Source organism: Rana temporaria, chromosome 1 (assembly GCF_905171775.1).
Source record: "Rana temporaria chromosome 1, aRanTem1.1, whole genome shotgun sequence".
NCBI classification, from domain to species: Eukaryota; Metazoa; Chordata; class Amphibia; order Anura; family Ranidae; genus Rana; species Rana temporaria.
The window spans coordinates 239,742,761-239,769,310 of NC_053489.1; the positions used below are offsets into that span (position 1 = coordinate 239,742,761).

At 42.7% G+C, this 26,550-nt stretch overlaps 2 protein-coding genes across 7 annotated transcripts in view; one reads left to right on the forward strand and one right to left on the reverse strand.

The window, feature by feature from the left end:
* Nucleotides 1-1,020, reverse strand: part of RHBDD3 (rhomboid domain containing 3) — a 35,028-nt gene extending 34,008 nt beyond the window's left edge. Inside the window, exon 1 of the mRNA XM_040351944.1 lies at nucleotides 849-1,020. The gene's annotated coding sequence lies outside the window, so the exon portion shown is untranslated. The remainder of the gene's footprint in view (nucleotides 1-848) is intronic.
* Nucleotides 1,012-24,556, forward strand: EWSR1 (EWS RNA binding protein 1). Of its 6 annotated transcripts, none has more exons than XM_040351934.1 (17): nucleotides 1,012-1,085; nucleotides 4,384-4,420; nucleotides 4,535-4,586; nucleotides 6,237-6,363; nucleotides 8,637-8,820; nucleotides 8,928-9,095; nucleotides 9,570-9,862; nucleotides 11,296-11,473; nucleotides 14,153-14,190; nucleotides 14,878-14,910; nucleotides 15,754-15,872; nucleotides 18,083-18,212; nucleotides 19,561-19,683; nucleotides 19,791-19,929; nucleotides 20,037-20,134; nucleotides 23,651-23,894; nucleotides 23,975-24,556. In XM_040351934.1, the coding sequence occupies exons 1-17, from the start codon at nucleotides 1,073-1,075 to the stop codon at nucleotides 24,012-24,014; spliced, it is 2,016 nt and encodes a 671-aa protein (XP_040207868.1). In that variant the 5' UTR covers nucleotides 1,012-1,072; the 3' UTR covers nucleotides 24,015-24,556. The 6 variants fall into 6 exon arrangements, with proteins under 6 accessions (XP_040207868.1, XP_040207869.1, XP_040207871.1 ...); XM_040351935.1 differs by having other exon boundaries at nucleotides 14,156-14,190; XM_040351932.1 differs by lacking the exon at nucleotides 1,012-1,085 and adding an exon at nucleotides 1,287-1,368.
* Nucleotides 24,557-26,550: the final 1,994 nt, after the last annotated feature.

Below are 26,550 nucleotides of genomic sequence, written 5' to 3' on the forward strand. Positions count from 1 at the left end.
ACTGAGGCGCTTTTCAGTCGTTTTAGCGCTGAAAATAGCGCCTGGAAACTGCCTCTCATGCCTCCCCAGTGTGAAAGCCTGAGTGCTTTCATACTGGGGCGGTGCGCTTGCGGGATGGGAAAAAAAGTCCTGCAAGCAGCATCTTTGATGTGGTGTGGGACCGATGTATACACCGCCCCTGCCCATTAAAATAAATGGGCAGCACTTCCGAAGTGCTGCAACACGGGCGCTTTAAACCCCTTCTTCAGCTGCTAGCAGGGATTAAAAGTGCCTCGCTAGCGTCCGAAAAGCACTGCAAAAACGATGGTAAAGCGGTGCTAAAACTAGGGCAACCGCCGCCCCAGGCACTGTGGTCACGTCTACCGTGGTCAGAAAGTATCTTGGGTGAATGGAGGATACCACAGAATAAATATATGGGAATGTGCTAGACCTCTGCGCCCTTTTGTTTCCGTTTATGCTCACGGTTCAGGATTCCCTGGTCTGAGGAAGGCGGTATTGGTGCAGTGTACCCTATTTTTTTCATGAGATTCCACCTCAGCTTGGCCATGTAATGTAACACAGCAAAGTGTCTTCTCACTAACTCCTTTTGCTATGGTGTCACATGTGTATATGGTGTGGTGTGTACAGGCATATGACTGACAAAGAAAGGAACATAAGAGACCACCATACAAAGCACAACAAAGGTCTATGTACACAGGTTACACAATACCCGCCCAGGACAATAGCATTTCCCTCCCCAGCCATCTTTCCTTGCCCCTCGCTGTGTCTCCCTGTAACTGTACCCTCCAACGGATCACACCACTACCGCCCTTACAGGGGGGGAAGTATTACACGCCCGTGTCAAATACCTTAACGCAGCTTCTCTCCTCTCTTGAAAAAGCCCGTTCACCGTCCACACAGAATTGGACGCAAAGATACCACACCTGGTATTTCTTTTGAATGTGACGCAAAGGCAGGTCCCCGGATCCTCCCCCCGTCCCAAAACACAAAGTGGTACAGTCCAGCCGATGAGTACCGCGCCTGCGCGGCATCCTTCCCTTACACGGACGTTGAAACGGCGAGGGCACACAAAATGGCTTCCACCGGTGAGTAGTAACGAGTTTTACTCGCGTGATGAAATATTGCTGATTGGGCGGGCTGCGCGTTCGACGGCTTATTTCACGCAGCATTTGGTCTGCTCTTGGTGAAGTCGTTGTCTCGTAGTCGGTAGAGCGCGGGTTCGGGTTGTACAGTTGTAGGCCTCAGCCAGGCACGTCGCCGCGTCCCGCCCGGATACACGAGGCGCCAAAGCCGTGTTGGCAATGGAGAACCAGGCCAGCGAACCCCCGCCAGCGTTTATACCGGTGCCGGCAGTGCCTGCCTTTCAGGGTTGGTGTGCTATTTTTCACTTCGAAGTCTCCCGCTTCTCAGTGTGGCGGGCCTGTTTTTATGTATAGGTGGGGGAGAGCGGCCTATTGACCAGCTCAGTCCCTTAGTTGTGGCGGGCCTGTATTTATGGGGGCAGCGGCGGGCCTGTATCTATGTGTATGTATGGGAGGCAGCGGCCTAGTGCTCAGCTCCTCAGTGTTACGGGCCTGTATGGGTGGGGGGCAGCGGCCTAGTGACCAGCTCAGCCCCTCAGTGTGGCGGGCCTGTATTTATGTATGCGTTGGGGACAGCGGCCTAGTGACCTGCTCAGCCCCTCAGTGTGGCAGGCCTGTATTTATGTATGGGTGGGGGACAACGGCCTTTATGTGTATGTATGGGGGAGAGTGGCCTAATGACCAGCTCCGCTTCTCCCGCTCAGTATGGCGGGCCTGTATTTATGTGGGGGCGGCAGCGGCCTAGTGACCAGCTCTGCTTCTGCCGCTCAGTGTGACGGACCTGTATCTATGGGGGGCGCCCTAGTGACCAGCTCAGCTTCCGGCCGCCCTTTATCTCTGTGCGACCTGTATGGCGGTAGAGGTCCCATCACTAGGGAGGATTATACACCATAGTGTGTACTTGCTGATAATTCGATGCGCATGGTTTTATGAATGGGCATATTGTGCAGTATATGTAATCCCCTGCATACACATTGCAGGCGAGAGATGTACCTTATTCCGTTGTATGGAGTGCATCATGGGACATGACCCAGGGAAAGCGATGGTGATGATTCTGTATGAACTCACAAGCAATCTGTTACTTTGTAGCATGCCAGTTCTTAGATATGGCTGCGTTTTTTTTTTACACCTGGTGATCCAGCAGCCATGAAGTCTTCAAAAGAACTTACTGAAATGAGACAACCCATTTACCACTGACTGGGGTGCTTACAATGATCCGCTTTTGTTTATATAAAACCTGGGGGTGCTGTTTTCTTTAACTGGTTATAAAGTAGTAGCTGAAGATTGGCTTAAAATTTGTTAGCACATCTAAAGCCTTGTACACACAATGAGAATATTGGGCAAACGATCATTCATGGCTTCCCCCCCCCCCCCCCCCCCCCATGCTGGTTTCCAAGCCAAAATGAGGGTTATGAGAATTCTCGTATGGCAGAATACCACCTCATGAGTGTTTTATTGTAATGTATTCTGTTTACGAGCATGCATGATTTTGGTCTTCTGAATCAAATTTTTTTTTTGCCAGACCGCTCTAACGATTAAATGAAAATCGTATGCTTTTTCAGCTATAGCTTTGAATGGGATTTTTCATGGGATTTTTTTTCTGATCATGTTTATTAGGCATTACTCTACTAGTTGATGTAACCCTCCCCAGGCTGACAAAGGTGCACCTGGGGCTCCTTCCTTCCGAGTAGGGGCTCCTTCCTTCCGAGTAGGGGCTCCGCCACCAGATCTAATTGGCAAGTTGCAGTATAATGCCTTTTTTTGGGTTTAATGCCGCTTTTTAGATGGTTGTATTCCATACCAGCTTTTTTTTTTTTTTTTTTGCTTTTTTTCAGCAATCCTTAAAATAACTTTCCAGATCTAGGTGGTATCCCTGCTTAATCATAGCTACTGCTCATTAGTGTTATGGTCAGTCAGAAGAATATACGTTGTATTGCAATGCTGCAGTTACAATATGAAACTTCATGCTATTACTAGAGAACTCCTTAACCACTTAAGACCCGGGCAAATATGCAGGTAAAGGACCAGGCCCCTTTTTGCCATTCGGCACTGCGTCGCTTTAACTGACAATTGCGCGGTCGTGCGACGTGGCTCCCAAACAAAATTGGCGTCCTTTTTTCCCCACAAATAGAGCTTTCTTTTGGTGGTACTTGATCACCTCTGCGGTTTTTATTTTTTGCGCAAAAAAGCGACAATTTTGAAGAAAACTATTTTTTGCTATATCGCCCAAAAATATATAAACTTTTTTTCCCTTAGTTTTAAGCCGATACATTTATCTTCTACCTATTTTTGGTATAAAAAAAAATCGCAATAATTGTTTCTCGATTGGTTTGCGCAAAATTTATAGCGTTTACAAAATAGGGGATAGTTTTAATGCTTTTTTTTTTTTTTTTTTTTTTTTTTTGTGACTGCAACATTATGGCGGACACATCTGACAATTTTGACAGATTTTTGGGACCATTGTAATTTTCACAGCAAAAAGTGCTATAAAAATGCATGGTTTACTGTGAAAATGACAATTGCAGTTTGGGAGTTAACCACTAGGGGGTTAAAGGTGACCTCATATGTGTTTCTAACTGGAAGGGGCGGGGCTGGATGTGTGACGTCATTGATCGCCTTTCCCTTTACCCTTGCGGGATTCCGGCGGCGATGCGGTCACGGAGCTTCTGACCGGGGGGGGGGTTGGCCCACGGCTGGGCATTTAACAATCACATACAGGTACGTGATTGTGCCCAGCCGTGCCATTCTGCTGACTTATATTGGCGGTGGGCGGTCCTTAAGTGGTTAAAGTGATATTAAACCCCCAAACCAAAAATGTAACCTATTGCAGTTTAACAATCAAATGTGGTGGTTTTTAACCTGGTGATCTGGCCATTAACACCTCTTGTCTTGGGCCATATGCACACTGGGCATGTGCCTGGCTCTCCCAAATGCTTTTCTCCTGGCAGGAGAGAAACATAGAAAGAGCACTTAGCCGTGTAAGGTGCTGCTTGAGTTTAATTGGACAACATTCTGGCCATTGAAATGGTGCTAAATGTGCCCTAGCGTAACACACATCAAGCATTTTTCTACCAAATGCTGCTTTTCCTGAAGTGCTGGCAGTGGGAGCCACAATGGATGCCGGGACTTGTAGTTCATTCAGTCAGAGTTGTGTATGAATGGCACGACTGTCAGTGGAGTCTCGCACAGCTGCACTGTTTTCAAACTGTGATGGCTAATTTGGGGAACTTCTCCACATGGGTGTTTTTTTTTACCCTGTGTTGGCAATTCACATTTTAACATGTTTTTATTTCTCTTGTAGATTATAGCACCTACAGCCAGGCTGGTGCCCAGCAGAGGTAAGCGTTTGCTTTTTTTGATGGCCATGATTTTTGTTAAGCATATTGGGACAGGGGGATATCTATTCTTGCTTGTGCTTTTATATACATTTAATGCTTTTTACTTGTTTCCAGCTACAGTGCTTATACTGCCCAGCCAGCTCAAGGATACACACAGACTGCTCAGGTATTTATTCTCTAAAATGTGAGGCATTTATGCATGTAGTAAAATGGTGGGACTTTCTTATCAGGACAAGTATAGTGTTTTTTTTTGTTTTGTTTTTTTGCAAGCATGTGGTGGGAAATTTGGGCTTCATGTACAGTAGCAAATCCTAAAGATGAGTTTAGGGGCCCTTTTTTCTTTTCTCAAAGATCCTAAACTCCACTCCATAAAAGCCTATGTGTCAATGTACACAGGCTATTAGCAGAGTTCAGGAGCTGCTGCATTTAGGTGAACTTCAACACCCCTCACAGCAAAAAATGCATTTTTTTATTTTTTGCTGTGATGACTTTTCCTACAGCCACTGTAAATGTAGCAGAGTGTACAATAAGCTTTACAGTTGGTGCAGCTCTGCATAGTACCCAATCTGCTTCTATTTTGAGCTTGTTCACTTAAGCTTTTACAATAAGCCCTCGTTCACACAACGCAGGTTTGGAAATCGTGTGAGTTCATCTAAACTCGCACGATTTCCAACCCCCCCCCCCCCCCATTTCAGTGCGAGTTTGGGGCTAATTTGAAAGGCGTCTGTGTGGGTTCATGAACAGATGTCTATTGAAATTGCCCCTGAAATTGCCAAAGATGGTGCAGGAACTACTTTTGGAAATCTGTGCAGTGTCGCAGTAGGCTGCGATTTGACATTTCAAATCACGCCGATGTGAATGGAGGCTTAAACCCCGAAGCTGGTTAAGCATGGCTGCACCCGTTTTGGTACATCTCCCCCATGGAGTTTCTATTGTAGCATGACTTTATATAATATAGTTCACATTTTTAGTGTATGACAGACTTGTAGATTTATAGCTCTAATTCAACTTCATGTTGAAATACCCACTGTAGTTGGTGCATTGTTAAAAAAAAAAAAAAAAAAAAATTGACTCAGACTTGCTTTGTGTAATCTATCAAGATAAACTTTTTTCTTTATCAAAACCTTAAAGTGATTGTAAAGGTTTGTGTATGGTGTTTTGTTATAAAGAAAAAGTTATACTTGCCTCTTCTGTGCAAGGGTTTTGCAGTGGCCCGATCCTCCTTTTCTGGGGTCCCCTGGAGGCACTCCTGGCTACTTAAGTCCCGAGTGCTGCTGCGTCCATTGACAGACAGCAGGTCTTGGCCCCGCCCCTGACTCCCGCATCATTTGATGGCAAAGGCAGCCAATGGCTCCTGCCATCTATCCAATGAGGACCCGAGACAGCGGTTGGAGCTGTTTATGCTTGCCGCTGGAACGCATTTAAGTGGAGTTTCACCCAATAATTGGTTCGGTGACCCCCTGACATCCCCCCCCTGCAATCTTCCTGGGACACATCACAGGTCCCAGAAGATTGCCATTCACAGCACACGGCTGTGAAGCCACAGCTGGGTGCCCAGTGAAGATGCCGGTGCTGAAAAGACATGGTTGTCACTATAATATGGCGGATCATATATTTTTCTGTCCTTGCAATGTTTGTAAAGGGACAAAATATGGAAAAGGTGCATGCATTGCATAGATGTATTAAATGTTTTGACTTTGCACAGAAGTACTTTTATTCATGTAGCTCTGACCTTCTTACATTTTGAATTTGCCGTTAGCTTTTTTTTTTCTTTTTTGCTGTATTCAATAGCACTCAATTTTTTTTTTTTTTTTAGGCAACCTATGGACAGCCGGGTTATGGCACTTATGGGCAACCTACTGATGCCAGTTACACGCAGGCACAAACCACTGCCACTTATGGTCAGTCAGCCTATGCTACTGCTTATGCACAGCCTCCTGCTGGTAAGATTGAGCTATTATAATATGCAATTTTCAACTGTGATGTATTATCTTGAAAACCTGGCCTGTTAGTGAGTGCTGAGGACAGGAGTTTAGAACCACTGCTCTAGATCACGTGCACATTGTAACTAGGGCCGAAACAACTAATCGATTATGAAAATAATCTATTACAATTTTCATAATCGGTCAGCCAGTAACATAAAGGGGTTAAAACTAAAATTGTCCCTTTATAGTGCAAAATTGCTACTGTAAATATTTCACTGTCCCACAGTAAAAAAATTAACCCCTTACAGTAGCGATTATTCGCTCTTTTTGTACTTTATTTTTATTTTTTTTAACCCCATTATGTTACTAAACATCTCAGGCCTGGGTTTACACCTGTTTTTTGGTGCTTTTTGCAGAACCACACTACAGTTCAATTACACGTTTTCCTATGGGACACGTTCACATCCATGATTTTTTTTCAGCTGCTGCTGCGTATTTGGAAAGGGCAAGGACTTTTTAACACAACGGTGCCATTTTGTTTTTGGTTCAATATACTTCAATGGAGAAGCTGCAGAAAAGCATGTAATGTGTTTTTGTAGCAATTTGTGTTTTTGTAATCTGCCCAACAAAAAATTGGCCCAAAAAAATGCAATTTTTTTTAAGGCTATTATCCGATTAATCAAAACCATAATCGGCCAACTAATCGATTATGAAAATAATCGTTAGTTGCAGCCCTAATTGTAACCCAATAAATGGTTGGACTGCTTTGTTCACGAATGGGGAATGTGAAGGCTTGGGTAGCAGCAAGCCTTGCAGTGTAACAATCTGTGTCATTGTGAAAGCGCAAACACTCCCCGCTGCTGCAGCATTGGCATTGTCTGTAAGCATTACAAGCTGACAGCTTTTAGTTGGGACTGATCAAGCAGCTATCCCATTGGTAAAAAAAAAAATCCCAAAGGGTTTGTTGCATTACTAGTTTTAGTATGTGATCCCTTATCATATGCGTAGGAGACACGTGACCATAAATGCATGCATTGGGCACCAACTGGTGCAGTGTACTTGCAGGTTACCTGTACTTTGCTATATACTTTTATTACATTGTGCAGCTTTGGTGCATTTCCTGAAAGCGCTGGAAAAGTCCTGCATGCAGTCTCCTGCATGCAGTCTCCTGCATGCAGTCTCCTGCATGCAGTCTCCTGCATGCAGTCTCCTGCATGCAGTCTCCTGCATGCAGTCTCCTGCATGCAGTCTCCTGCATGCAGTCTCCTGCATGCAGTCTCCTGCATGCAGTCTCCTGCATGCAGTCTGTGACAATCCGCACAACCTGCCGGTACACTATGCTGAGCCTGTGGTCCCGGATAATCGTACTGAAACAGTGTAAAAAACCCCTATGGCTAACTAAATAGATGACCTGTAAGTGCTTTTAAAGCCTCGGCATTGAATGTTGTGTACTGGAATTGTCACCTATTCACAGGTTGGTGCAAGTTTAAGGTTTGATGTGTAGGATATCCATTTACTCAGCACATCTTTATTTTTCTAAAATATAGTTGATAAACTGTTTAGATTTTGTGGCATAAATTGACACTACCACTGTTTTCTCCAGTGTCTGATTTCAGAAAATGAACGAATCTTTAGGCCTAAAATATGCAGTATAACATGTGTAATACTCTGGCAGATAAAACCCCAAAACTGTAGGTGAACCCTAAACATGTTACTAAATTTGGCATTCCTCACTGTATACAGTGCAAGTAAAATGTTCTTGTGCAAATCTGCTACCAAGATTCTTACCTGAAGGGATCTTGCCAGTAACTGCACTTCTGTTGCAGGTTGAAACTAAGCCACTGGCTTACGATTAGCTGCAGTGTTTTTTTTCCTCTTCCGATCTCAACTAAATACGTTGACTTTATGGGTTTTATTTTAAGCTCCTCTTACAGGTATCCCTCCATTCAGGCAAACTTTTTATTGTTCCTTATCAGTCCTTTGATATGGTGGCTACCCTGTTTTTTTCTTTAGGCTACTTGCACTTGGCGATTCTAGCAGGAACAGACCTCTATCTTAGGGTTACTATGCTCATTCACCATTTTATATCTATATGCATACCTACCCATTTCCTCTAAAACGAGGGGAAATGTGTTGTAGTGCACAGAGCTATTAACTATGCAACAATGTGTACAAGAACCACTCACGCCATAGTAATTTTACAAAAACAGAGTGTGACTGTACAATGACGACTTCTGTTTCTCTCCCCCCCCCCCCCCCCCCTTTTTCTTCCTTTTACTGGAATTTTTTAGGCTATACTGCTCCAGCAGCACCCCAGGCCTATAGCCAGCCTATACAAGGATACGGAACAAGTTATGACAGCAGTACTGCAACTACTGCCACTACCCAGGCTGCATATGCTGCGCCCACTGCTTATGGTGCTCAGCCAGCATACCCTTCTTATGGACAGCAACCTGCAACCACTGCTCCAGCAAGGTAATGAACAAATATGTCTCTACAGTCATTTATTACAGAAAATATTTTTTTTAAGTCATATTGCGATCAGTCTCTTTGCGTTACATATATGGGTTTTTTCTATTAAGACCTCAAGATGGAAGCAAGCCAGCAGATACAAGCCAACCTCCACCAAGTACAGCCGCATATGCACAGCCCAGTGTGGGCTACAGTCAAAGCAGCTACAGCTATCCCCAGGTCCCAGCCAGCTACCCTATGCAACAAGTGACTGCGCCACCATCTTACCCACCAACTAGGTACAAAGAATATGTATATATATTTTTGGCAGTTACCAGCCTTCACTCTAATTTTCCTGCTGATCTATGGGGCTTCTGGAGCATGGGAAAACTACCTGTTGGTGCTAGGCTTCCTGTCCCCAAGGACAGCATTAGGCCAAGCACCAGCAGTCACACATGCTTCTACCTAATGGCATCTGGTATTTCCATCGCTTCTAGCAGCTGATCAAAGCAGTGAGGGGGGAGTATAGGCATCTGGGGGACAAGAGCATACCCATTTTGCTCTTTATTAGGGATATGTTGAAATCTCATAGCTGCACTTCAACCTTTTTATAGTTGTATGACACAAGTTGGTGGCTGTGAAAAGGTTGGACAGTCTGCAAGGGGAAATTATGGGGTTGCTTTAAGGGCAAAAAGTCTTCAATATTGCTGGTGTATGATATAACTTGAGATTTGGTTCTTGTACTGATTGTTTTTTTTTTTTTCCTTCCCCAGTTATTCCACATCGCAGCCTTCCAGTTATGATCAGAGTTCCTATTCCCAGCCAAGCTCTTACACTCAACAGAGCAGCTATGGGCAGCAGAGTTCCTACTCACAGCCGAGTAGCTATGGCCAACCAAGCAGTTATGGGCAACAAGGTGGTTATGGCCAACAGAGCAGTTACCAGCAGCAACAGCAGCAGCCACCTCAACAGCCACCTCCTACAAGCTATCCACCACCTTCGTCCTCTTATGGCAGCCAACCACCCAGCCAGTATGGGCAGCAGAGCAGTGGCTATAGCCAGCAAAGTGAGTAAAAAGGCGCAAAATGTAATCTGCCCCTTTTTTTTTTTTTTTTTTTTTTTTTTTTTTTTCTCTTTCGTTCATAGACGGACACAGCATTCTTTGACATTAGGGTTATATCTAAATCTCCTGGTAGGAAGAAGCATAACCCTAAGGTCAATGAAGGCTGTGTCCGTCTATGAACTCAGAGAAATGGATTTTACGGTGAGTACAAAAATCCTTTTTTCTCTTTCGTTCATAGACGGACACAGCCTTCATTGACGTTAGGGTTATGCTTCTTCCTAACAGGAGATTTATATATAACCCTAATGTCAAAGAATGCTGTGTCCGTCTATGAACTCAGAGAAATGGATTTTACGGTGAGTACAAAAATCCCTTTTTTTTTTTTCTTTTCCATTATGCGCCAATGTAAGACTCACCCGTAAAGGCAATCCATAATGGAAGGTAACCTTGCATCTGGTTTTAAACTAAACATTTTTTAGGTAAAGTGCAGGTGCTAAGATGCCAGTGCACAAGTGCTTTAAATGGTCCTTAAAAAAGCTGCTAAACTTGATGTGAAAATTCAGAATATGCAGCCCAACATGGCCTACTGTCAGAGCAACTACAGGTCCTAGTCGACTACCCCATGCAACAAGTGACTTGGGTACAACGAATATGTACAGTGTTTTTTGGACATTACCAGCTTATGCTTTTTCTTTACTGCTGTTCTTTGGGGCTTCTGGAGCATGCTGTGATCTTTAAGTGTATTTTTGGGAATGCTAGGTAAGGTGTGCCTAGCATTACACTGCCAGAAAGTCGTTTTATATTTCCATTTTTTAAGTCTCCCATTGCACTAAGGGCTGTTATAATTTTGTCTTATGGTGTGCATTTATCTGGATAAGTAGATTATGCCAAAACTGACTGATTTGTGCAGATAAGCTTTCACTGCTTAGTGATTACTCACATTCAACAGGCTTTCTTTTTACAGCAACAATTCATGCCATGTCCAACCAAAGTATGCCCTTTTGACCACTGAATTGATCGGGTGTTTTAGGACGATCAATGATTGAAGTAGTCTTTCCCAGCTCTTATGAGCTAATCTACTAAATGTTTTCTATTTGGAAACTCAAGGCTGATTTGCCACCCAGGCCAATGTTGACACTTCTCTCGTATGTAAAAAAAATCATAATTTTTGCTAGAAAATTATATGAAACCCCCAAACATGTTTTTTTAGCAAACACCCTAGAGATGGCGGTCGTTGCAACTTTTTATTTCCCACAAAGTATTTGCACAGCAATTTTCCAAAGCATTTGTGCTTTGTTAAATTCTACACATGGAACTCCTGCACTGCAATGTGACAAGCTTTATATTAACCAATTTGTACCAGTCTTTATTCTTCCATACAATTTACAGTCTGTTTCTCTAAAACAAATGTATCACTTTTTTTGTTGGCTGTTTAGGTAGTTATCGTCAAGACCACTCAAATAACAAAGGCTCTTATGGTCAGGAACCCCACCAAGGTTATTCTGGTCCTGAAGGCCGCAACTCTGGAGGCTCGGATTCCCGCGGTAGGGGCCGGGGCATGTATGACAGAGGTGGCATGAACCGTGGCGGTAGGGGAGGCCGCGGAGGCATGGGGTAAGAACAAAGCTACTATTTAAGGATTAACCTTTATATCCCTCTAGATGGAGTCATCTTAATGATTTGAAAACAAACATCTGAGTGCAGCACAGACGTGCTTTTTATTTTTAATGGGCTTGCAAAGCCTGAAAGTTTTCAGTGTCAGAGTGAATTTTTTATTGTCTTTGGTATTGAAGTTACTTTTTGATAAAGGCAACTTCCCAAACAAAACTGATCTGCTTTGTCTATCCAATAGCAAATTGTTCACTGGTAACTTGTCTGGCATTGCAGGCTACTCGCATCATTGCTGGACACCCAGCAGGATAAGACACAGGACTTCTTTTATAAAATAGGTTTAGTCTTAGTCCATTGCTAAGCTTTGGTCTCTATTTTAACTGCCAAGCATTAAGAAGTCCGTAACATCGGCCTTTTTTTTTTTTCTCCTTCTTCTTTGCAAGCTCTACTCTAATTTTATTCAAACAGTCCTTACTTCCTGTTCAAGCTCTCATTCGGATCCTTGAATTGCATTTTGGAACAGTGTGTACTTGGCCCCAGTGTGCTGTTCTGAACAGTCACATAAGGAAGGGTCAATAATAAAATCGTAGTGGTTATTGCTTATTAATGGCTTTGTTTTTTTTACCTTTCAGAGCAGCACTATTAGGGGTATCTGGGTTTAAAGGTCATTTGTTTGGGAGGCTTTGACATGAGTGTCTCTCATCCCTTACACTTCAGTAATTGTTAAAAGTGGGTTTCTGTAAGTATACATGTTCATGTAAAGCTGCACAGAGCTCTGCAGTCCTTTTGGCTTTCATTTTTTTTTTTTTACTGCTCTAAACGAAGGCCATATTGTACTGCATTGTCTGTGCAGCTTGTGTTAATGAATTCACTTGTGGAGCCATTTAAGAAGTCATTCAGTACCTACACTTTTTTTATATTTTTCCTTAAACGCTTATGCATTAAGGGTTTATTAAACTGCCTGTAGCTAAAACCTCTGAAAAGCCTTCCTGCATAGAATTTGTAATATCGTTTTTTTTTCTTTTAGATTTTCTAAAGAGAAAAAATTTTCATGCACATTTTTTAACAGATTTGATTAGTCTTGCCGTAGTTCGATGTGACATCACAAAACATTAGTGGGTTTAACTTTAGAATGTGAAGATGCATGGATTTATAATTTAGCCCGTTGGTGTAAGCAGAAATTATGTAATCTGCATAACTTATCCAGTGGGCAGGTTTTTCAGAGATGTCACAAGGTAGGTAATGTATTTGGCTCAAGTGAATACCACATAAATGCTTTTTTCTTGAATTATTTTTTTTGGATGTTTTGTTGTTGGTTGTACATGAAAATCCCTTATTTTAACATGCTTTGTCAAATTTATATGCCACAGGTTACAAAGTGAGAGCGTTGTATACACTTCAGTTCTATAAATTACTCTCAGCCGGCAGCATAATGAAAAGTGGGACTCGGTGTCTAAATGGAGAGGAGAATTTGCTAATTTTTCAGCCCTAAATATAAAAGTGTTCTGTAAATTGTAACTTTTAGACTAAAATGTAACCAAAATGGTCAGTTAGTACACTGTAATTTGTCTAGTTTACAATTTTTGTAACTTTCTTTTGTATGGTGTTTAAGAGCTGAAAGCTACAATGATAATTATAATTTAAAGATGCAGATATGAGTATTAAAGGTGCAATGCTTCTACAGTGGGATAAGTTTTACTTATGTTGCCCAAAAACGACCTGACAGGATAGAAGTATTAAAAGCAATCTGTGACCTTTATGAATGGCTTTATCTAGAGTTGATCTACTCGTCCTAAACTACATGGGTTGACCTGGAAAAAAAAATGTGCCTATTAGGTGTTGCGATACTTCATATGCACTTGCTTTTTGTGGGTTAGATGCAAGCTGGAGGAGGATTCTAAATGATGCACCTTCAGAAATTCTGCAGCTCCTCCAGCTCCTCCTATATTTCTATTCTGGCATATAGATATTTAATCATAAGCCCCTTTTTGTTTTGTGCATAGCCTTTGCTATAGTTCTATACCCTGGTTGTATAAAAGCTTAGTCAGATGGATACATAAGCATTTCAAAAAGCCCCAACTTATTGCCCAACAATGTTGCATGCATTAACATGTTTGACAACCTCCATGTTTTAACAATATTGTCTTACACCTTGTGCAAGCTGGTGAAGAAAACCATTAGGATGGGTAATGCACTACTGCATTGTGGTTCTTTATATTTCCATTGTGGCTCTGCTGGTTAATGGAGGTTGTACATGTTTAATGCTGCTGACTGTAATTTAACCAGTGTCCGCCTGAGTGTGTGTGGGGGGGGGGGGGGGGGGTTACTGCACATGTTGGTTCTCTACACATGTTGGTTCTCTACACATGCAGTGTTTGCAGAGTTCACATTTTTACAGCGGTTGGATTAGTAAATCGTGAGATGAGCATTGCACGCTTAATACAGACACTTGAGTTTTATTTGAGCCCACTTAGTAGAAAGGTCTGTTTTTAGATATTAAAATGTTTAGGTTGAATCAAATTCAAACATACTTGAAGATTAGTGCCACGCTGAGACAGATGCTTTGTATGGACATGTTAAGCCACTGCCGGCTCTGTACCCTTGAACCCCCTTCGAGGCCCAGAATGCTTTATGGCTCTTTAAAGGGAAAAGGCCTTCATTTCTTCACCTTTATTCTCCCAGCAGCGGTGGAGATCGAGCTGGCTTCAGTAAGCCTGGTGGTAAGTTTTTGAGTATTACAAATGGGTAGTGTAACACTGAACAGTTTTTTTCCCTTTCCCTTTTTATGACTTTAAAAAAAAAAAAACATTTTTAACTTTTTTTTACTTTGGTCACACCTAAACATGGTGTAAAAGTTACTGTGTGCAAAAGTTTAAGGGTCTGGCCGGCATTACTTAAGGGTATACATGGTTATTTGGTTACACAAAATGAAGACCAAAAATCCCAAGCAAATCCAGACATGTGTAATTTGGGGAAGTGTTGTATTCATGAATTTATATAATTTTTTTTTTTTTTTAATTGCACAAGTTTGTGCAAAAGCTTATGTGCACTTAGGCACACAAAGGTTTAAATTTGGTTGGTCATAGGTGTCCCTGCCCCCTCAGAAAAGCCTGGCCTTTTACTGCTACAATACATCTATTATAGCAGTAAATGTGCCCTATACAAAATGTTGTTGTTTTTTTTTTTTTATTTATATTTTATTTTTTTTAGTCCCCATCCCCCCCCATGACTTAAAGTATTTTATAAAGCACACATCTACCAAAAATGGTTCTCATGCCCCTGTTCTGTGTGCCTTTTGAACCCCAATTTTTCATGGTGTTATTTTGTAGATTTTGGTTGTTAATGTTTGTGTTGCACAGGCGATCTATTCTCGTTAATAACTTCTCCTTGTATTTTTCAATTCTCAGGACTTCTGGATGATGGTCCTGAACCTGACTTCGGTATGTATTGCTAAGATACTGGTTGTATGTCATGACGAACTGTGATGCTTGTTGTGGAATGGTCTTCATATTCCTGAGGACAGTCCTTTAATCTGTAGGTTGTTACAGATCCTGCTGCAGGTTTTTCCAGCCTTGGACCCTCTCACACACTGGGGTGCTTTTCAGGTGTTTGCGCTAAAAAGGCGCCTGAAAAGCACCCCTCAAGCCACCCCAGTGTGCAAGCCCGAGTGCTTTCACGATGGGGCAGTGCACGAACAGGAAAGTCCTGCAAGCAGCATCTTTGGGGCAGTGGAGCACTGTACACAGCGCTGCTGAAGCGCCGCAAAACGGGCGCAATTGACTCTTTCCTCGGCCACTAGCGGGGGTTAAAAGTGCCACTAAAACTAGTGCCGCTTTACCACTAACGAACCCACGCCCCAGTGTGAGGGGTCTTAAAGTAACGTTAAATGCCTGCTCTGTGCATTGGTTATGTGCAGAACAGCACCTATCCTTTTTGGGTTCCCCACTAGTGTTCCTGGCTTTTCAGCCAGTGCTGCCAGTAGCCAAGTCTCTTGCTCTGAAGGCACTGGTGCGTGTTTGCTCCTGATTTTTCCTCCATGTGTAGATTGCATGAATGTAACAAACCTTGAGCCTTTAAAACCACTTAAGGTCTTGTGTAGATGGGGGGATACTGGTTTTAGCTTGCCCTTGAGTTATTCAGAGGTACTTTGAACAACTAAGCTTAATTTTTCTTTCCTGATTTGAGGCTAAAAGCAATTTAATGTGAATAAATTCCCTTACTTTCTGGGGAGGGGGTATCTTTCCTTTAATAAAAATTACAGATTTTTTTTTTTGTAATTTTAGTACCCCCTATGGAACCAGAAGAGGAACCGGAGAACACTACGATTTACATGCAGGGTCTGAATGAAAATGTGACTGTTGAAGAGTTGGTGGAGTTCTTTAAAAACTGTGGGGAGGCCAAGGTGGGTGATGCCCAAGTATACTGAATGTTTAATATATATACTGGATTCCTGTTGGGCAGTTTTTACTTGATTACATTTTTATAAGCCACAAAGCCTTCTATGCCCCTCTGATTTAGTTTGCCTTTGTTACTGAGCCTTTATAGCAAAACCCTGCAACCAAGAGTTTCTTTATAATTCAAGTTTCATTGGCTATACAGGGGCAATTGGCAGAGATTCATGATAAATCACATATCGCAAGGTCTCGGTAAGCAAGCAAGTGATGGCTAAGGTGTAATGGCTGTCCTGGGATCTTTGGCTTTTTCTTTTCTAGTACTGGGATTGTAAAGTGTCCAAAGACTATATTCTATTTGCATAAACATTTTACTCCCATTTTGGGGTGAACTAACCTTATTGTCCATTGAGACATGCAGCTTGATTATGCACCCCTAGTAAAGGAATGAACATGAAGCAAACAAAGTTGAAGGCCAGTCCCTTTGAGGCTATAATTCTTCCCATATACCCAATTTTGCTTGGTGTCAATAGAAAGCATTTCATTTTCTACTACATTTTAATAGCATTGCAAATTGTAATTTAACACCTACCTGTAGATTCAGAATGGGTATTGGAAATCCTGAAAATCTCCCAGCTAAGCCCGTGTGCGTGTTTTTTTTCTTTCTCGGTTCTTTAAAGTAGAATTCATTGTGGGTACCTGGCCGTGACGGCTTTCGGCTTCACGGCAGGGCACGCACTGCGCTCCCTGAGTGGATGGGTGATCTCCTGGGACCTGTCGCGTGTCCCAGGAAAAAGCCTAGAGGAAAGGCCGCCTAAGGCAAGAGTCGCCGAGGAGGTGGGACAGAAAGTCCCACTCCTATCGAACCCCCTACTCCCCCCCCCCCCCCCCCCCAAATTACATGCCAAATGTGGCATGTAAGGGGGCGAGGAGTGCTTAAAGCGGAAGTTCCACTTTTGGGTGGAACTCCGCTTTAAAATATTTAACGTGTCATCATTTTTTTAGGTCAATATATTGAAAGTATTGAACATGTAAAAGGGAGGTGCAAAAAGGCATGGAAAGCCAACACTAGCTGAAATATTTCAGTAATTGCAAATTAATATCAGCTGGTTCAGTCAAAGAACATTAACTCGCCATAAGCTGGCCACGACCAGGTGCTCCTCGCTAGATTTCTGACAGTAAAGAGCGTTACCAGAAGTTGTGCAAGAGTCGAGGACCACTTGAACTTCAGAAAGACCTGGAATGGGCAGGTACAATTGTTTTAAATAAAGTAATACTCAACCGTCATGGCTTGCTCACCACGACTCAATGCTGAAATAAAAAAAGCATGTTGAAGCTCTAACAATTGCTGCTCTAGCAATTGCTGCACAACATTTAGACAAGCCTGTGAAATACTGGGAGAATATAGTCTGGTCAGATGAGACCAAAATTGAACTCTTTGGATGCCATATTACACTCTATGTTTGGAGGTCAAATGGCACTGCACATTACCCCAAAAACGCCAATACCAACAGCGACGCTCTATCATCATGGTGCATAGCCGTTTTTGGCCATACAGTACTGGCAAACTTTATATCATTTAAGTATGAATGGGAAAAATATACCAATACATCCTTGATAAAAAAAATCTAACAGGATGATAAAACGAGGGTGGACATTTTAGCAAGACAATGATCCCAAACACAAAGCCAAGGAAACTCCATTAATTTCAAAGGGAATAAAGGTGCTAGAATGGCCCAGTCAATCACCCGACTTGAATATAATAGAAGTTCAGAGGCCCACACTGGTATAATGGGTCAAAATCACACCTGAGCAATGCATGCGACTAGTTTTGCCATACTGGAGGCGTTTTGAAGCCATTGGCAAAAGATTTTGCACAAAGTATTTCAGTTGGCGTGTTCAATACTTTTCCCTGTGGTAAAAACTTCATGTCAATGGCAAAATATAGTTTGACGTGTTCAATGCTCATTTTACTGTTTGCAATACAACTTATGTGCTTACCTTAAAGTAGTACGAAGGGGCTTGGATGTGTTTTTTTAGAGAAAAATCTTTAAATTCAGCACCACGTTGAGGGGAATCTCAAAATACCTTTATAGAAAGTGGTATGTAGGCGGTTTTTGTTATAGCGAATTGTGATTGTACCCCATTTATAGCAAAGCATAAAGTTATTTGTGTTGTGTTTTGGCATGAGATTAACTCATAAATGTTTTAACTTGCATAGATCAACAAAAGAACTGGGCAGCCACTAGTAAACATTTTTACGGACAAGGAAACTGGAAAACCAAAGGGTGATGGAACATTTTCATTTGAAGACATGCCTTCAGCTAAAAGTGCTGTGGAACTATGTGATGGTAAATGTTATGTATTTTTATTTTCCAGTATTTGTAAAACCTTAATTTATGAAAGATCTGGGCAGTTAGGTTTATTTATTGCCAAGGAGACATACAAAGTCTCTTCTGCAATAAAACAGCCTGCTTAGTTCAGTTTTTAGATGTTTAAACTTTAGGTCAAGTTGGAAGCTTAAATCTTGTTGGAAACGTTATATATATATATATTGTTTTTCCGTTCCGTCTAATGGGACATAAACTGTCTAACCACCAGCTGCTGTCATACTGCGGCAGGTCGACTCATTCCACAAATCGCCGTAGATGTATGTTGGCTCCTTTAAGAGCCATAGTAGGTGCTCGCCCACTGCACGGCGGGGTACCCGATGTGGAACTCTGTGTAAACAGATCTCTGACAGGAGAGGGAGAGATATGCTGTTCATAGTGATTAGGAACAGCAATCTCTCCTCCAGTCAGTCCCTGACCCCCCACGTTGGAAACACCGGCCCCTTGGAACACATTTAACCCTTTGATCGCCCCTAGTGTTAACCCCTATCCTGCCAGTGAAGTTTACATGGTAATCTGAATTTTTATAGTGCTGATCCCTATATAAATGTCACTAGTTCCAAAAAAGTGTCAGTTTTGTCTGCCGCGATGTTGCGGTCCTGCTAAAAATTGCAGGTCGCCGCCATTACTAGTAAAAAGCCATAAATCTACCCCTATTTTGCAGACGTTATAACTTTTGCGCAAACCAATCAATATACGCTTGCGTCTTTGTTTTGTTTCCCTCAAATATGTAGATTACATATTGGCCTAAACTGATGAAATTAAATTTTATTGGGATATTATAGCAAAATAAAAACTGCAGAAGTGATCAAATACCACAAACTCTATTTGTGGGGAAAAAACGTAAATTTTGTTCAGATACATCGCCGCACCACAACGCAATTGTCAGTTAAAGCAATCTTCCGGTCTGTAAGTAGTTTAACCACTTGCTTACAGGGCCAAAATCGGTGAGTCCTAGTGCTTTAAAAAAAAATTGTCCTTGTTTACATTGGGCTGGAAGTGATATGTTGCTGTGATCCTCCTAGGCAATAGAGGTGGCCAGATACATTTTGCCTCTGCTCATGTCTGTGACCAGCAACTGCTGGATCAGTTTAAGCAGTGGTTTCCGCTGCTGGGACTATGATCAGTTGGTGAATCGCCAGCTTGAATAACAATACCGGTTTTATGTCCTATTGCTGCAGCCATATCCTTGTACACATTTTTGCTTTGGTCCCTTACCATAAAGTTTTTCATTTCAAAATCCCATTACAAGAGACCATTTCTTTTTCAAAGTGTCGCATGAACAAAATCTAATTTGTCTTTGGTACAGGAAAAGAATTTCAAGGAAATAAACTGAAAGTGTCTTTGGCTCGGAAGAAGGCTCCAACTAGCATGAGGGGTGGATTATTGCCACGTGATGGTCGTGGGGGTGGACCCCCACTTCTTAGGGGAGGTTGGTATTGTGCAATCAAAGCTTTTACATTTAGTTCCCTGTATGTTAACTTTGTCTTTCAAGTATTTGGCAGTGACTGACTACTTTAATACATTTTCTAATTTCAGGTCCCATGCCAAGAATGGTTGGCAGAGGAGGGGACCGTGGTGGATTTATGCGAGGAGGGCCACGTGGTGGTCCGCGTGGCAGCCCTGTCAGTGGGCCCAATGTGCAGCACAGAGCTGGAGACTGGCAGTGTCCAAACCCGTATGTATCATAGGCCAACTTTAATAATGCATGAATTGTTAAGTTAAAATGTAGAGATTTTTCTCGTTCTGGAGTTGTTAATGGGCTTTATTTTTATTTTTTTTCAGTGGTTGTGGTAATCAGAACTTTGCCTGGCGAACAGAGTGTAATCAGTGTAAGGCTCCAAAACCTGAAGGCTTCTGTCCTCCTCCATTCCCACCCCCAGGTAACTTTCTTTACTGTACTGAATTAACTTTGAATCTGCTCCATAACAGCGCGATTGAAATCATTTTGAACCCTTGCTCATTTCTGAAATAATATGGAATCCTGCTAAAAAGTGTGTGTGTTTTATTTTTTTTGTATTACGCTTTATCCATTCTAAATGCTTTGCCAGCCATGAGACCCCCATGCCAGAGCATTAGTCTCACAGGGTCCCTGACATCACTTTTCAGACATAGTTGCATGACTGCCTGAAAATTGGTTCTGAAAGAAGTTTTGACAGATGTCGTCAGCACTGACATTTAAAAGGGGCATTGTTTTGCACAATTTAGGGTTTCTAGCTTTCTTGGTAGCATTTACATATAACAGAGCTGAAATTCTGACGTGCTTTAGACATACAGCACAAAAACATCCATTATGTTACAATTGGTGTTTTCCGGGGTCTACCTGATGAGATCCCCCGAATCATCTGTCATGGGCTCTGCCAGTGTGTGTATGTTTTGTAACATGCCATTTATAAATCTGGGTATTGAACACTTTCTAGATTTAGATCACCATTTTTTAGTTTCATTTTCCAGTAGCAAATGGTTTTTAATTCAAACCATGATTGCATTATCAAATTTCTTTTGATCATACATTTGGAAAGCGTTGCTTTCTCTCATGCAGTCTTGAGGCTGGGTTTACACTGATGCGGCTGCAGTTCCCAGCAGGGGGTCTGGTGCATCCCTGTACACCAATTCGGGTGCGAATCGGGTCTGAATTTGCACCTGAAACTGAGCCAAAGACACACAACACTTTTCCAATGTGGACCACAGCTGCCCCAGAGATGTGTGAACCGGCTCTCCACGTCCAATTCGCATCAGTGTGAACCCAGCCTAAAGCTGGTTTTAGAGCAGATACATGGGCAATTTCAAATCTCTTGCTACTGAAAAGTTAATCCATTTACTGGTCATCACATTGTTTGAACAAGAAGACTTTAGTTGCTCAGTTATGCTTGTAAATCTAGTGAGTGAACACATTTTTAGAACTGGTAAAATTAGACTGGTAAAAACAAATGGCTCCCTAAGGCCGAGTTAAACAATTCCCGGGTGCCAGGTCACAATTGCGACTAGAATTGGTGAGCTGGGGTATCCTGCGTCTCCGTTCCCCGCCGCGCAGAACCGGCTGGTAATTGAGGCCGCGGCTTTGCGGCCTACTGCAGGCCTATATATCCTACTGTAGTTTGGTGCCATCTTGTGGTCGCCGCTGGTATGACAAGAGATAGCCGGCAACACTAATGGGATTTCTGCCTGGATTTACTGCCTGCCCATCTCCTACCCAAAGTGGAGAAGAGCAGGAAGTGATTGTGGCTGTCATCTGGCACCTTTTGCCTAGTGGGGGGAGCTGGTTTAAATGGCTTCATATAGTTTTTTTTTTTTTTTTTTTTTTTTTAATGGCACTTTTACTTAAAAAAAAAAAAAAAAGTTTTCTTAGGCCTCATTCACACTTGGGGCCATTCGGGTCCGTCTGTCACGGCCCTGAACGGCCGCTCCATGCATCGCTATGGAGCGTCGGATGTCAGCGGAGACATGTCCGCTGACATCCGACCCGCTAAAAACCGACATGGGGCCACGTCTCCATGCGGATCGGGTAAGATCTGATGAAAACGGACATGCTGTCCGTTTTTATCAGATCGCTCCATAGGAGACAGCGGTGCCAGACAAGCCCCTCCCCGCTTAGTGAGCAGAGAGGAGCTTGTCATCCGCCGGCTCAACGGAGATCTGCGGACTGATCTCCCGCTGAGCAGGCGGACTCCGTAGTGACTGAGTCCGCCAAGTGTGAATGAGGCCTTAAAAGAATTTAAAAAAATTCATCTCCCTGTTTGGCCTCTTTCACCTCTATTTATTTTTATATCTATATAACATTTTATATATATATATATCACCCTAGAGAATAAAATGGCGGTCGTTGCAATACTTTGTCACCATATTTGCGCAGCGGTCTTACAAGCGCACTTTTTTTGGGGGGGAAAAATACACTTTACAACGGTAAAGTTAGTCCAATTTTTTATTTTATATTGTGAAAGATGTTACGCCAAGTAAATTGATACCCAACATGTCACGCTTCAAAATTGCATTCGCTTGTGGAATGGCGACAAACTTTTAAATCTACAGGTTGCATGTTTTGAGTTAGAGGAGGTCTAGGGCTAGAATTATTGCTCTCGCTCTACCAATCGTGGCGATACCTCACATGTGTGGTTTGACCACCGTTTACATATGCGGGCGCTACTCACGTATGCGTTCACTTCTGCGCAAAGTTTTCTGGCTCCTAACTTTTTAACTGGCTCCTAGATTCCAAGCAGATTTGTCAAACCCTGCCCTAAGGAGTATGGTGTACACACAGCATGCGGTGATCATTCTGAAATAACTGGACTGTTGTGAGATCATGAAAGATTGCTTGCTACCATGTTCAATTTGTGTAGGCAACTCAAAGCAGCAAAATAATGCCCTTGGTTACCCCCACACTCTAAGAAACGTTTTAGTCTGGGGAAGACAGTTGTAACATTTGCTTTCTTGAGTTGGAAAGCTCTCCATCTGTAAGACCACTCTCGTGAAACTACTTCTCTAAGGTGCAAAGCCAGTGGTTGCATCAGGTACAATATAGGGCCTTTTTTGTACACAAGGTGGCCAAGGCATTGCTTCAACAGCCCAAGGTGTTTTTAGATCACTTATGGGAGAAAAGAATAAGTTAAAGCGGAGTTCCACCCAAAAGAACTTCTGCTTTTTGGAACCCTCCGGTGTCACATTTGCCACCTTTCAGGGGAGCAGATGCCTGTTTAATAAAGTTGTTTGCTCCCACATCTGGGCATGGATACCCGCGAGTGGCTTGGGTATCTATGCCACTTCCTTCGCGTCCCGTCCCGCTGTTTTCTGGGAGACGCACGGGGACCAGTGAAATCGCACAGCACGAGTCAAGTGTGTGCAATAGGGAAGTGAAGCTGTAAGGTTTCACTTCCTGATTCCCATACCGAAGATGGCGTCGGCAGCACACGAGCCGAGCGCTCTTTTTTGGTTGCTGGCATCGCAGGCACCCTGGACAGTTAAGTGTCCGTATTTTAGACAGCTGCAGTATTTGTAGCTGCTGACTTTAAAAAATAAAATAAACATTTGGTTCGACCTCCGCTTTAAGTATTCAAGTCTCTAACCTTTTAGGAGGGGACAATGTTGAGTTTCAAGGGCTTCTAAAATCCTGTACAGCCAAAGACCCGTTTTGCTCAGTTTGTAAAGATCTGTTGCCACTCCTGAAAACTTTAGTTGCTCAAATGAGAACTGCTCCTTACCTTTTGTGTTGCTCTAACCTACAGAGGTGCTTGCTAACAAGATTGACTTAGTATCGCTACATAACTGTAGGTCTGTCTTAATAGTGCTAAGCACAGCAGAAGCAAAAATACTCAGTGATTGCATATGGCTTGCATTACTTGTCAGTTTAGCTTGTTTATGCCACCTTCTATCCTTATTTTTAATTTCCCCCTTTCCTCCATCAGGTAACGAAAGAGGTAGAGGCGGTCCTGGCATGAGAGGAGGCAGAGGTTTGATGGACCGTGGTGGCCCTGGTATGTTTAGAGGTGGACGAGGAGGAGACAGGGGAGGCTTTAGAGGTCGTGGAATGGACCGAGGATTTGGTGGAGGAAGGAGAGGTGGACCACCTGGTCCCCCAGGACCTCTCTTGGAGCCAATGGGAGGAAGAGGTGGTGGTGGAAGACGTGGTGGCCCTGGCAAGATGGATAAGTAAGCAAGTTTTTAGAATACTTATTCCAACTCCCACTCTTTCCTGGATCATCCAATAATGCTGGTTTTCTTCTATCTAGGGGTGACCATCGCCAGGAGCGCAGGGAGAGACCCTACTAGAAGTTGAAAGCCTCCTTTACTCAAGATTTATTTTTTAAGCCAGAAATGTTTTAAATTTATAATTCCATATTTATAATGCTAGCATGGAGTTCCTCCATTGTTACATTATGACTATTCTTTGTCTGTACCTTAGTATTCACAACTTGTGGAGATATTAAAATGAAAATTTAACGGTAGTACCAATGTTTGTTTTTTGTTTTTGTTTTTTTTAATTAAGAATCCATTTCTTTGCAGGCTCTTCAGTGTGTAAATTGTAAACAAGGTTTTGCTGAAGTGGTTTTGTCAGCACTTAGCATTGTGGTAAAATATATGGCTGGAGGGAGTGTAGTGTGCCCATGAAGATCTATTGTACTTTCTAAGCTTGTTCTAATGTGTTGGGCCTTTTTTGCGGGTCTCTTCATTTGCAGTTTGAGTCCAACAAGGTCGGTGATCTTGTTTTAAAATTTCCTGCAAGATGACTGAAGAGAAGTCATGAATGTTTTATATTCTAACCTGTACAAGTTTTGTTGACATCCACATTACAATAAAAACCTGCAAACCAATCCCCAGATTTATAGCTTCTGATTTTAGTGCTGTTCAGTACATGTGTGTTTTTAGCAATTTACTAACAAGTATGTAGATTAGGTCTGACACTTGCTTTTCTGATCTATGTACTTGTCTGAAATTGTACTACAAATATGGAGGCCGCCATTTCTAACCATTTTTGAAAATTCTAATTTCTTGGCTGTTTCAGCACCCTGAGATGCTGACATGAGACAGATATATAGGTGTTTTGACTTTTCTACATGCCTACTTGCTTCCAGGGCCAAAAAGTAGCTTTAATCCAGACCCCACCAAGCCATTAATATACTTGGGCAATAACACCAGTTCAACTAACCTTTTTTAGAAGGTTGTGCTGATTATCAGCGCAGCTCCTCTTGAATGTCTGCCCAGGATGCCACACCAGACCACCATGTATGACCCCTAGATCACCAGGCAGCTGCCAATCAGTGCCCAACAAATTCCTACCAGTGCTGCTTATTTGTCGCCTCAGTGCCATCTCATTGGTGCCACCTTATCAGTGAAGGAGGATACTTATTTACAAAATTTTATAACTTCACACTTTTTTAGTTTAGTTTTTTTTTTTTAATGGTTTAGCAAAAATAAACCGCAGAGGTAATCAAATCCACCAACAAAGCTGTTTGGGGGGAAAAACATACAAAATTATAAAAGATTTAGTTTGGGTATGGTGTAGCATGACCATGTAATTTTCAATTAAACAGTGCTGAAAATTGGCTTGGGCAGGAAGGATGGGAAGTGCCTGGTATTGAAGTGGTTAATAATATGCCCTACAAGGTACTTGATGGTGTCTGCACATACCTGCTGCTGCCATGGTTATTGCAGAAATTCCAGTTTGTTGCAAAAGCTCTTGAGTAATGCTCTTGTACTGTACAGGACACAGGCAAAATATTCAGACTGGATTATGAGCTCATACCTTCAGGTGATTGGACATCTCAAAGCTTGAGGACATGCTCCCTGGATGCGTGTCCTAAAACCCTACCCCACTCTTGATGGTATTCTAAAGTGATTGCCCTAATCTCCTTCATGGAGAAATCGCTGGGTCTAACCACCTTGGTTTTCTTCTTATTTGAATTCAACTCCCCAATGCCACAAATAGAAGCCATGCATCTGGATCAGCGCAAACCATGGGAGCCATACCTGGACCCCATGTGGGGACAGCCTGTAACGTTTTGGATACTGCATCAGTGTTCAACTTGGCACATAGTATAAAGTCTGCTGTTGGGTGCTATACTGGTCCAGGACTGTGGTCCATTCCTATAAAACGGTCCCTGAAAACCCCTTTGGGGGTATAGATGTGTGTTATTTGGGTAAGTGTCGCTGTCCTCCAATTGGATAGTAGTATGGGTAGGGATATGGTTGAATCCTGTGGGTTAACTTGTAGTGTTAAATAAAATCCATTTCCTCTTAAGTGACTATATCCAAACTGATGGTGAACCTTCCAAAGTGATATTGTTATACTTAAAGCGGGGGTTCACCCTAGAATAAAAAAAAATGTTTTTTTTTTATTCCATCATAAAATTCGGCATCGTAGCGCGAGCTACAGTATGCCGGTCTTACATTTTTTATCCCCGTACTCACTGTTTAATCCGACCTAGACGATTCCGTCTGCCCACGGGGAATGGGCGTTCCAATCCCGATGGAAAGTGATTGACGGCCGGCCCTGGCGCGTCACGCTTATCCGGAAATAGCCGAAATAGGCTTGGCTCTTCACGGCGCCTGCGCATAGCCTGTGCGCAGGCGCCGTGAAGAGCCGAGACCTACTCCGGCTGTCTTCGGGGAGAGTGACGTGCCAGGGCCGGCTGTCAATCATCCTCCCTCTCCATAGGCACGCCCATTCCCCGCGGGAGCCGAAATCTTTAATGTACGAGTACACAGTGAGTACGGGGGTAAAAAAATTGGGACAGGCATACTGTAGCTCGCGCTACAATGCCTGTCTCGATGGAAAAATTATGTAAGTGAGGGTGAACTACCGCTT

Excerpts from the sequence above, each read along its gene's own strand:
- EWSR1 (XM_040351932.1), top strand. The coding sequence starts at position 1,302 with ATGGAGAACCAGGCCAGCGAACCCCCGCCAGCGTTTATACCGGTGCCG. Across the intron at positions 14,191-14,877 it reads TGGCTTCAGTAAGCCTGGTG|GACTTCTGGATGATGGTCCT; the intron begins GTAAGTTTTTGA and ends TTCAATTCTCAG. Across the intron at positions 18,213-19,560 it reads TGCTGTGGAACTATGTGATG|GAAAAGAATTTCAAGGAAAT; the intron begins GTAAATGTTATG and ends TCTTTGGTACAG.